The following is a 12,774-nucleotide window of genomic DNA, read 5'->3' as shown; positions in this document are numbered from 1 at the left end:
GCCATACCCAATAGAACCAAGATGCTCTCCTCCAAAAAAAAGGAAGCCAATCTGGTGGTCCCTGCCATAAACAAACTGTACAACAGAAGGAGGAAACTGATGCTGAATAAGGTGAAGTCCTAAGACTGGAAAAACTACCTTATCAGCCTCAACAAAAAGTTGAGATCCCTCATCAAATCCTCTAAAGCTAGGTATGAAAACAGAACTGCAGCAGATAGTAAAGACTACCACAAGTTCTTCTATAGTTATGTAAAGAATCTCCATGGCAATACCCAGATTTGCTCTGAGCTACTGCACAATGGTACCTCCTATACCGAGCCAACAGATATTGCCAATATACTGGCTGACAGATTCAGTGCCAACTTTACCCCTCTCTCCCCTCCCAAAGGACCAATCACAATACTAGTAGGTTGCCAGGCATCCAGTATTACTGCTGCACAGGTTAAAACAGCACTGTCCAAGGCCAAGAATACAGCTTCTATGGGACCTGACAATATCCCTGGCTGTGTTCTACATGAACTACAGAGTGAACTGGCACCTCACCTGTGTGCGCTGTTCAGTCACAGCCTCGCCTCAGGCTTTTCCCCTACCGAATGGTGCACTGCTACAGTCATCTCTCTCCACAAAGGAGGAGCAACTACAGACCCTGGGAACTATTGTCTCATTAGCCTGACGAGTCTGATATGCAGAGCTATGGAACGCATCATCATGGACCTAGTAAACAAGGATATAGGGACTCTCCAAACTCTGGATCCCACACAGTTTGGTTTTGTGATCGTGCCTGCTCAACCTGGTTGACTTCTTTGAGACAGTCCCCAGAGCTGTGGATGAAGGTAAGGTGGTTCATACAGCCTACCTTGATCTGGCCAAGGCCTTTGATACCATTCCCCACTCAGGAATCATAGAAAACCTCACTAAGCTAGGCATCAACCCATATATCACTAGGTGGGTTGCAAACTGGGTCACAGATAGAACCCACAGTGTGAAAGTAGCTGACTCCAAGTCAGACTACCGACCAGTCACGAGTGGAGTCCCACCGACCAGGGTCCTCTCCTGTTTGGTATCTACTTCTCTGAAGTCCAGGCCAACACAAAGGGACTCTGGCTGACAAAGTTCGCAGATGATTGCAAGTTGGGAGCTATTATTAACTCCGCAAGTGATGTTGACATCCTACAGAAAGGCCTTACTGACACTAACGACTAGTGTCAGAACCATGGCCTTAAGCTCACTGCCAAAAGATGTGTCATTGGAAAAAAACCCGGTTCCCATGAATTACCACATCGATGGTAGTCCACTGAACACAGAAGCTGTTATAAGAGATCTGAGAACACAGGTTGATAGCAACCTCTTTTGACCACCACATTGCCACTGTGGTCAGAACGTCCTTCTATGTGGCACATCTCATTACTAAGGGTTTTGCATCCAGGAAGAAAGAGGTCATTGTCTCCCTCTACTCTTCCCTTATTAGGCCAGTCATCAAGTACAATGCCCCATTTGGCATGTACCTCAGCAGATATCAGCAACAACTGAAGAGGCCATAAAAGTACCTCACAAAGAGGATTCTAGGCCTTAAACACTTGTCCTATATGGACAGACTCAAAAGGCTCCAATTATTCTCTCTCATATCGCCTACTTAGAGACGATCTCTGCTTGACTTACAAAGTCATGAGTGACCCAGCTCTGTTAGAAATGCTACATCTAAAGAAATCCCAATCCCTCCACACCACACACTCCAGAGACCTCATCCTCATTAGCACAATCAACAGAACATGCTGGAGGGACAGGTTCATAACCCAAAGACTGCCCATGCTATGGATTAGACTTCCCATACATGTCAGAGCACCTCACTGACCCTCTTCAAGAGAAATCTTTATGAGTGGATGGGAAATAGGAAATTCACCCCGGGGATCACTCCAGTGGCTATACTCGACAGAGGCACTGGGACTAAGGCCGGGTGGCACAATGCCAGGGTAATCCTATGGGCTAGGCTTGTAACGAATCCAGGGCCATTAGCTTAGTACACACCTATGAAATTATGAGTAATAGACTCTGGATCCCAAGCCTAGTGCCTTTGCTGCACTGCCCTTCAATCTCGTCTTCTGGATATAGAGAATCTCCAGCTTCCTTCTTACAATCATGTCATCCATTTCCATGCTGTGTCCTGTCCATGAACCTACAAATAATGTAGCAATTCTTAGTTCATGTTTGGCAGGTTGATTGGTTTTATGTCAAGCTTTCGCTCAACAGAGGTGTCCCAGCAAACTCAAGCTGGGCAGGTGGACACCGGCAGTCCAGTAACTTATTGACCCAGGGTTTCTAGGCTTTATGGTGGGCATGCAGTGGCGAGTAGGAGTACATGTACCCCTCCCACTGTTAGCATGGGTCACTGAAGCAGGTCAGAGCAGGCTGGGTTCTCAGTCCACTTATCACTGGTAAATACCCATGCCCATTTGGTGACATTAGTCAGCATGACCATATCACCTAGAATCAATTTTACAATGCCCAGCCTATGGTCTGTGTTCTCCCATCTTGAGGATACTGGGTACCACAGTTGATCTCACCAAACACGAGTCGGCTGTAGTTAATTACACCAGAAGTAAAAACAAATCATAAAACAAAAACAAATCTGATGAAAAACGCACAATTTACTTAACAAAATAAAGCTTTCGGGTGTTACCCTTCCTCAGTATTATAAAAATTTACTTAAAACATTTTCCTTTTATACATTATTTAAAAAAACATAGAAGCCGCGGTGGTGCAGCGGATGCGTTGTTGCCTCACAGCAAGAGGTTCACAGCTAGTGTGCGGGGAGTGCCTTCTGTGTGGAGTCTGCATGTCCTCCCCGCGGTCGAGTGTGCTCAGGAAAACATGCGTGAATGGGCGTGCCTTCGCTGAAGGTTGGGCATCGGGCTGGCATCCCAGCACCATAAAAATCTACTGCCAATCATTAGCAGACCGGAGTTCTGCTGTGGCAACCCCTTACCGAGAAAAGCCGAAAAGACAAACAACAACATTATTTCAAAAAAACACACATGACACAGCTATCCAATGAAATCAAACAAGCAATTAAACAATTAAATTCACTTCAAAGTCTTTTTGTATTCACATCATTTATCTTAAGTATGCAACAATCATTTAGTAACACAATAGAGCCAAACTAATGCCCTAAATATAATAAAAATATTAAGTCCAAAATAGTATTCTGCACGTTTCTACTTGTATTGTTTCTGTTTTGCCACTAATACTGGCTTTATGGTTACCATTTTATTAAGGCCAGGTATTTTATCCGCCTGTAGCCTGATGATCCATTAATATTCTGCCATCTCTATCTTATTATTAATATCTCCTTCTCTTAGGGTTTTATGTATCACCTCTAAGACTTTAAATTTAAAACAATGTGAAGGATCATGTTCCATCATATGTTTAGCTAAGGCATTAGTGGCTACCCCCTCCTTACCTCCAATTTGTGCTCTGTTATGCAATTCCTGAGTCACCTAGAACATTTACTAACATAATACCCTGTACATGCCATACAGGTTGCTAAATACACTATAGCCACTGTATTACATGTGGCCTGATGCTTCATTTCGTATATAACATTAGTTAAACAGTTTACTACAAATATTTGCACAACAGCTTCAATTATAACAGGGGACAATGCCAGGTTTTTATGTTACTGGAATCAGTATGTTAACATCAAAATTTTTATAGCATAATTGTCGCTTAAGGCTCTTACTATTTCTATAAGCAAATTTTGGTCTAGTACCCAACAGGGTTATTAATTCTTTTGTATTATCGCTTCCACCAGTCTTGTCATAACATTATACTTGGTGACATACTTCAGTATGTTGGGAGTACTCTCTATCAGTTCTTCTCCCTGATTGTAATCACTAAAATGTGGGGGTGCTATCATGTCTCAATCTCTGAGTACACTGCTCATTGTACTTAGTACCTGCTTCTCATTGTTTTTGTCTTTCTTTCGGCTTTTCCGGTTAGGGGTCGCCACAGCAGAACTCCAGTCCATTAATGATTGGCAGTCGATTTTTATGGTGCCGAGGTGCCAGCCCGACGCCCAACCTTCAATGAAGGCACGCCCATTCACACATGTCTTTCGAAAGCTACTCGACCGCGGGGAGAACATTAAGACTCCACACAGAAGGCGCTCCAGCCAAGAATGGAACAGGAGAACCTCTTTCTGTGAGGCGACAACGCTACCACTGCACCACCGTGGCTCTTTTCATTATACCCTCTATTTATAAATTCCTTTGATACAATTTGCATTTGTTCTCTACATTTTGCCTCTTCGGTATTCAACCTACTAATTCTCATAAACTGACTTTTTGTTATTCCTTTAAATGTGTGTCTAGCATGCATACTATTTATATGCATGTATTTATTTACTTGAACATTTTTTCTATGTACACAAGTTTTCAGGACATTAAGCTCCCTATATAATTCAACATCCAAGCAGATTATTTTATCATATGAAAAATTCATCGTGAATTTCAAGAAAGTTGTAGTACTATTCAGAAACTCATTGAACTCTATTAAACTTTGCTCAACCCCTTTCCATACCAAAAAGCAGTCATCGACGAAACATTGATAAAATAAGACATTCTCTTTAAATAAATTCATGTCACCCATAATATAGTCCTTTTCCCATTGACTTAACACAATATTGGCATAGGTGTTGGCCATGGGTGCCCCATGGCCACAATTGCAAGTTGTGAGAATGGTACTCTATTAAAAAGAAACGCATTGTTTGCTAAAATAGTTTCAATTATGCTACATAAATTCTCAATCTCCCTACTGGACTTATCCGTATTATTACACAAAAATTCATGGATTGCATTAACCCCATAGTTGTTGGGGATTAATGTGAATAAAGAGCCTATGTCAAGGGTCACAAGTATATATTCATTGCATGCATTTTCTCTTTACCAGGCATACAATTTTTTTAAAAAAATTCACCTGTATCTTTTATATAACTAGGAGACATCTTCAAAAATGTATTCAATACATTTTGCATATAAATTGACAAGGGTTCCATCACCCACCCCCTTCTTGAGACTGTGGGTCTCATGGGTGGCCTTATCATTGACTTGTGTAGCTTAGGGATTCCATAAATCACTGGTGTTACTGGACATGTTACTGTAAAATAATTAAACAAATCAAGTGAAATATCACCTTGTATCTGCAAATCATATACAGACAAATTTACTTGAGATATAATTCTTTTAACATCATAAAAATTAATTTCTTTAAAAGTTATTTTATCATTCAAAAAAGCAGCCTTCACATCAGACCAGTGAGGAAGCAAGTAATAGTACAGCGAATGAGGTGGCTGGCCAAGAAGCCGAAAACAGTCTGGAAGACAGAAGGCAAGTTTCGTTCAGTTCTGCGAGTACATCAACAGGCAGTACATCGACGGAACCAGCCTCTACTCCATTGGTAAATAGGAATGGAGAAGCTTTTTTAAGAATAACCAAGCCAGTAATGGCGAGACTCCTCGAGAAAGTAGAAGAGGGGAAGAGGTCGCACTCGTGGGTGCGTTCTTAACAGTGACCTGTCTTCTCAGCAAACAAGAGAATGAACAGCAGTCCCCTACCTCGAAGCAAGCAAGGACGCAGGTAGCTGGTAAGCTGGGAAGTTCCATGGTTAATTTATCAAGCTTTCACTTGATACCAGTAGCTGAAAGCCTTTTAAATAAAGGCTTACAGTTTATTCCTAGTAGCAGAGACTCACTTGTTGATGCTTTGACTGATTTAAAAGTCTATGTAAGGAATATTAATTTAAAAATGACTTTTAAAGTTTCAGAACATGAATGTATTAACTCTTTGAAGAAATCCAGTGTATTCATTCCAAATATCTGTCTCATTTTGAAAGCTTTCCAGTCTGTATGTGAAGAAGATTTAAGGTGTTTATATAATAGGTATTACACTAACAAACAAAAGGTTTGCCAGTGTAACTTGTCTTATGATGAGTTTAAGGCCTTGAAAGAATTAAGGGAAAATAGAGATATAATAATCATGCAAGCTGATAAAGGGGGACTGACTGTGATATTTAATAGAGCTGAATACATTGAGCTAATGACTGAGTTTTTGAATGATATAATAAATTTTAAAGAAATTAATTGTTATGATGTTAAAAGAATTATATCTGAAGTAAATGTTTTTGTATATGATTTTCAGATACAAGGTGATATTTCACTTGATTTGTTTAATTATTTTACAGTAACATGTCCAGTAACACCAGTGATTTATGCAATCCCTAAGCTACACAAGTCAATGATAAGGCCACCTATGAGACCCGTAGTCTCAGGAAGGGAGTGGGTGACAGAACCCTTGTCAATTTATATACAAAATGTATTGAATAAATTTTTGAAGATGTGTCCCAGTTATATAAAAGACACAGGTGACTTTTTTAAAAAAATTGTATGCCTGGTATAGAGAAAATACATGAAATGAATATATACTTGTGACCCTTGACATAGGCTCTTTATTCACACTAATCCCCAACAACTATGGGGTTAATGCAATCCGTGAATTTTTGTGTAATAATACGGAGAGGTCCAGTAGGGAGATTTGAGAATTTATGTAGCATAACTGAAACTGTTCTAGCAAACAATGAGTTTCTTTTAATGGAGTACTATTCTTACAACTTGCAGGTGTGGCCATGGGGACACCCGTGGCCAACACCTATGCTAATATTGTGTTACGTCAATGAGAAAAGGACTATATTATGGGTGACACAAATTTATTTAAAGAGAATGTCTTGTTTTATCAATGTTTCGTCGATGACTGCTTTTTGGTATGGAAAGGGGATGAGCAAAGTTTAATAAATTCAATGAGTTTCTGAATAGTACTACAACTTTCTTGAAATTCACGATGAATTTTTCATATGATAAAATAATCTACTTAGATGTTGAATTATATAGGGAGCTTACTGTCCTGAAAACTTGTGTACATAGAAAAATGTTCAAGTAAATGAATACACGCATATAAATAGTATGCATGCTAGACACATATTTAAAGGAATAACAAAAAGTCAATTTATGAGAATTAGTAGGTTGAATATCGAAGAAGCAAAATGTAGAGAACAAATGCAAATTGTATCAAAGGAATTTATAAATAGAGGGTATAATGAGAAGCAGGTACTAGATACATTGAGCAATGTACTCAGACATAGAGACATGATAGCACCGCCACATTTTAGTGATTACAATCAGGGAGAAGAACTGACAGAGAGTACTCCCAACATACTGAAGTATGTCGCCACATGTAATGTTATGACAAGACAGGTGGAAGCGATAATACAAAAGAATTGGAAAATACTTTGCCTTTATCAGAATTAATAACCCTGTTTGGTACTAGACCAAAATTTGCTTATAGAAACAGTAATATCCTTAAACGACAATTATGCTATAAAGATTTTGATGTTAACTTACTGATTTCAGTAACATATGAACCTGGCACTGTCCCCTGTTATAATTGCAGCTGCTGTGCAAATATTTGTAGTAAATTGTTTTCTCAACATACAGTAACTAATGTTACATATGAAATGAAGCATCAGGCCACATGTAATACAGTGGCTATAGTGTATTTAACAACCTGTATGGCATGTACAGGGTTCTGTGTTGGTAAATGTTCTAGGCAACTCGGGGATCGCATAATAGAGCACAAATCGGAGGTAAGGAGGGGGTAGCCACTAACGCCTTAGCTAAACATATGATGGAACATGATCCTTCACATTGTTTTAAATTTAAAGTCTTAGAGGTGATACATAAAACCCTAAGAGAAGGAGATATTAATAATAAGATAGTGATGGCAGAATATAAATGGATCATCAGGCTAGAGGCGGATAAAATACCTGGCCTTAATAATATGGTAACCATAAAGCCAGTATTAGTGGCAAAACAGAAACAATACAAGTAGAAACGTGCACAATACTATTTTGGACTTAATATTTTTATTATACTTACGACATTAGTTTGGCTTTATTATGTCAGTAAATGATTGTTGCATACTTAAGATAAATGATGTGAATACAAAAAGACTTTAAAATTTGAAGTGAATTTAATTATTTGATTGCTTGTTTGATTTCATTGAATGGCTGTGTCGTGTGTTTTTTGAAATAATGTATAAAAGGAAAATGTTTTAAGTAAGTTTTTATAATTCTGAGGAAGGGTAACACCCGGAAGCTTTATTTTGTTAAATAAAGTGTGCATTTTTCATCAGATACATTTTTGTTTTACCACAGTTGATAACCAGAGTGGTCTGTGTATACAACTCCTCTCCCTCTAGGTATCATTTAGAGTCTGTGCTGCTGCCCACAACTCCATTCTTGGGTGAGTTTGATGTAAAAACACTCAGCATGCTTTTGAGAGGTGGCAGAAACCCCACAGAGACACAGGGAGAACACACAAACTCTATACAGGCATTGGCCAAATGTCAAGACCAAACTCTGTACCTTGTGCATGGGAGGTGAAGACCTTAACCATTATGCCAACTGCTCTCCCCATCATTGGTCATCACTGCTAATGAAAAGCATTTTTGGTAGTATAGTGTGGTCACATATGACACAAGCATCTATCCAGTACTACTGTGAACACAGACTCACTTTGCTCATCGTCTTTTATGGTAAGTCTCTCTCAGCTGTGCTGTCTTTGCAGATAAACTGGATAGAAATTGAAACTGTTTTCATAGACTTGTTAACATTTCTTCTGCTATTCAATGTCAGGTATTTAGGAGAGGGGCCTTTCTTGACATGGAACCTTAATGTGCACAGATCTGCAGATGTCTCATTTTCTAAGCCACCAGCACATATGAAAATAACAGCTTTAGTATTTAAAACCCAGTTTTTGATTTTGTATTTTCTTTTAGTTGCATTAGTGAACTGTAGTCAATTTGGGTGGCCATGGTGCTGCAGCGGTTAGCGTTGCCACCTCAGAGCAAGAGGTTCTCCGGTTTGATCCTAGGCTGGGGTGCCATCAGTGTGGAGTCTGCATGTCCTCCCTGTGGTCACGTGGGTTTCCTCCGGGTGCTCTGGTTTCCTCCCACATCCCAAAAACATGCTGTAGGTTGATTGGACACTATTCCTAAGTGTGAGTGTGTGCGTGTGTGTGCCTTCTGTGGAAGTTTGGGCGCTGGGCTGGCAACTCGAGACCGTAAAACTTCACTGCCAATCATGAGCAGGCAAGGTGATCCGCTGTGGCGACCCCTAACCGGGAAAAGCCGAAAGAAGAAGAAAAGGTGAAGTGTAGTCAATTTGTTTGATAAATAGTCTTCCTTTTACAAGGATTAAGACAATACTTGAAATTAAATAAAAATAAAAATAGTGGCTAAGAAATAAAAACGTGGCAACTCATGTAAATCAAGCCACATTTATTAGTACAGCTGCAATAATAAAGCAATGCAGCTAAAAGGCATCATCCACTTATTAAAACGGAGGCAGAAGTACTACCTGCTTTTATATTCACATGCACATTGTGCAGCATTCAACAACTGTTTTGCAGTCACTGAGTATACCAAGGCCCTCAGACGTACGTTTTCTAAATATCACTTCTAGCTACATTAACTGTTTTGTAAACTATGATTCTCCTCACCGCACCATGATGGTTTTCTTTAACAGGCAAAGGGTGTGAAGTAGGATGGTCTAGACAGGATTTTTACAAAAGGAAACTTTCACAGCAGATATAAGTGTCAGGTGGGCTTTATGGAAAACAAAAAAACAATCAAAGTAGAATTTGTAATGTGGTTTGAAAACAAAACATACATATTGTAACATCTAGTAATTTTTTTCCGGTTAATAAACCTGTCAGTTTAGTGAAGGTAAAATGCATGATTTCTGCTATTCTTGAGCAGTATCCATCCATCCACAGCCCTTTTTTTCCATTTTTTGCACATGGGGTCAAGGTGTCACTTCACTGGTGATAATCAGCCAAGGTTTATACCACCGAGTAGCTATCCCTTCCGTGGTAGTTTCTGCACACTGCACACTCACACCTATGGCCAATTTAGAGTGCCCAATCCACATACTACATGTCTTTGGAATGTGCGAGGTAACAGGAGCACCTGGAGAAAACCCATGAGAACAAAGGGAGGATATGCTCACTCTACACAGAATGCACTCAGCCTGAGAATCGACTCTCTGTGAGGCGGTAGTGCTATCCACTGTGCCACCCACTATTCTTGACAGATATGCATACACATAAAGAGATGTTAACAGATCTGTCTTCTGTTTTTATTATTTATTGAATATACTAATGTGAAATGTATTGTGCTAAAGTAAATTATTTGCAGAGATGAAATTACTGACTGCTATAGAGAATACATTAGTGTTTTCTTTAAGCACATGCAGTTTCTATGAGTGCCACTAAATAATAATCTCTCTGAATTAACTTTCAGTATTTCTCCAGAACTGACCGTGTTTTAAAACATAAAAGAATGTGCCATGAAAATCGAGAAAAGAAATCTGGTAAAAATGCGACCAAAATGGGATTGCTAGCAACAGATGAAGATCCTCATTTCTCTTCAGTTCCAGATATTTCACTGCCAAAGAAAAAAAGACAAAAAACAGGTGAGAAAGCAAAGAATACAGGGACATCAGATAAAGAAAATCCAGCAGAAAAACATGAACAAAAGAAAGACAAAAGTGACTTTTTACCATTGTACTCTATCACCTCTAAAGTGAAAGATGAGTACATGGTGGCAGAATATGCTGTTGAGCTCCCTCATTCTTCTGATGGTAGCGCTCATTTGGAAGAAACAACATCAGGTGATATTCACCCACCTAAACTTGTCCTTAAAAAGGTTAGCAAAAGAAGTCAGAAAAACCTTCTAGAACAGAGCCAAGCAATATCCCCATATGACGAGAGTAAAGTGAGTAAGTACGCATTTGAACTTGTAGATAAACAGTCTCTCTTAGATTCAGAAGGCAATGTTGACATTGACTCCGTTGATACTTTACAAGATGGACCCAGCAAGCCTGTGCACAGTAGTAACAACTATGATGATGCAATGCAGTTTTTGAAGAAGAAGAGGTATTTGCAAGCAGCCACTAATAATAGCAGCAGAGATTATGCTCTGAGTGTGGGTACTATAGCTTCCCAGCCTTCAGTCACTCAAGCAGCTGTAGCAAGTGTCATTGATGAAAATACTACAGCATCTCTACTGGACACACAAGCACTTAATGCAGAAATTAAAGCTAACCCCGATAAAAATGTAATCCCTGATGAGGTACTGCAGACTTTGCTTGACCATTACTCACACAAAGCTAATGGACAACATGAAATTTCCTTCAGTGTTGGTGATACTGAAGTGACCTCTAGCCTGTCGATTAACTCTGCAGATGCACCCGAGGCTTCCCAGGCTGAGACTGTTGGAACTAGCGCACAAGCTTCTGCAGTAGAGAAAGCCAATATATTTCAAGAATATTCAAAATTTCTTCAGCAGGCTTTAGACCGAACTAGCCAGAATGATACTTACTTAAATAATACAGGTCTTGCTTTTGTAACAGACAGTACAGGTCTTACAAGCCAAACTGTGTTTTCTCCATTAGATAAACAGGTTTATGCATCAATGACTGTTGGAGGGTTTCGGCCAGCGATAAACTCTCCGTTAAGAACATCTTCAGACAAGTCGCATTTTGGATTATTAGTTGGAGAGTCCCCAAACCCCTTTACATTTGCAAATGATGAACCAAACCACGCAGCTAGTTCAACGCCACAAGATTTTTTGGATCAGGTGACAGTTCAGAAAAAGGCTGAAGCTCAGCCTGTACATCAGACCTACCAACTTGGCAGTTTTGAACAGCCATTTAGAGCCCAGTATCATGGTGCGAGATCTGCATTACCATCTCAGTTTAACAATGCCAGTGGACAGATTAACCTGCGTGGCCCTGGAACAAGCCCAGACTTTCCAGAGTTCTCTTTGGTGAATGTTGCTGAGAGCAGGTCTCAGATGACTTCTTCACCAGATACCCAGACTAGCCAAACGTTTGGCTGAAAAACCTCTTTGGAAATACAACAAGCACTTTAGAATGGCTGTGTTAATGAGAATGGATTGCTCTTTATAAGATGAAGTGCAAAAAATTGAACTAGACAATGTGTTAATACAGGTACTGTAAAAATTGACACCATTATCATAATTCTTCATTTAGTTTCTCTACTTTCAAAATATGTATTATGTTTGGAACGTTTATCATTTATTTGTACTTTGATAAGTAGTGCTGTTAATAAAAAAGACAACAGGTTATCTGCTCTGGCATAAACACCATGGTAGGGCTGTATTTTTATCATTTGGGTATTGAGGTGTAATATACCTGTGGGTTAAAGTAACGTTGCAATGATAAGCAAGTTCATTTGATAGAAGAAGCCAAATCTCTGTGACAGGGAGATATTTTTCAGAACTGAGTACTTTATAATTGATGTGTTTATACAAAGATTATACTGCCTTGTTGCAATCGCCATTTTTCTTTCTGCCTTAAAAAGGCTACTCTGTAATAATGGAATTGAAAATAGGTACCTGAAGTAGTATAGTTAGTATTAAATTGTGCTTCCTTTAAGCATATTAACACATTCTTGTCATTTTAGTTAAAGTGTACTTCAATTTGAAGTATATTTTTAAAAATAAGGTTATATGTCACTATCTTACATAAGTTAAGATTTTTTGCCATCTTAACTGTTGCACATGTGTAATATACTTTAATTCAGAACACATTTTCATATTACCTTGGGAAACACTCCAAAGTTTTCATCACATTAAGCAGGTCTAT

General features: G+C 39.1%; 1 protein-coding gene across 1 annotated transcript in view; it reads left to right on the top strand.

Moving 5' to 3' along the window:
• ZNF148 (zinc finger protein 148) overlaps window positions 1–12,569 on the top strand; it is a 1,243,505-nt gene extending 1,230,936 nt beyond the window's left edge. The window contains exon 7 of the mRNA XM_044075013.1: window positions 10,407–12,569. Within this exon, the coding sequence (XP_043930948.1) occupies window positions 10,407–12,005 (1,599 nt within the window). The 3' untranslated portion in view covers window positions 12,006–12,569. The remainder of the gene's footprint in view (window positions 1–10,406) is intronic.
• Window positions 12,570–12,774: the final 205 nt, after the last annotated feature.

The sequence above is a fragment of the Protopterus annectens genome, chromosome 6.part0 (assembly GCF_019279795.1).
Source record: "Protopterus annectens isolate FY-2018-M chromosome 6.part0, PAN1.0, whole genome shotgun sequence".
Classification (NCBI taxonomy): domain Eukaryota; kingdom Metazoa; phylum Chordata; order Ceratodontiformes; family Protopteridae; genus Protopterus; species Protopterus annectens.
This window is presented reverse-complemented; position numbering and strand designations above follow the sequence as displayed.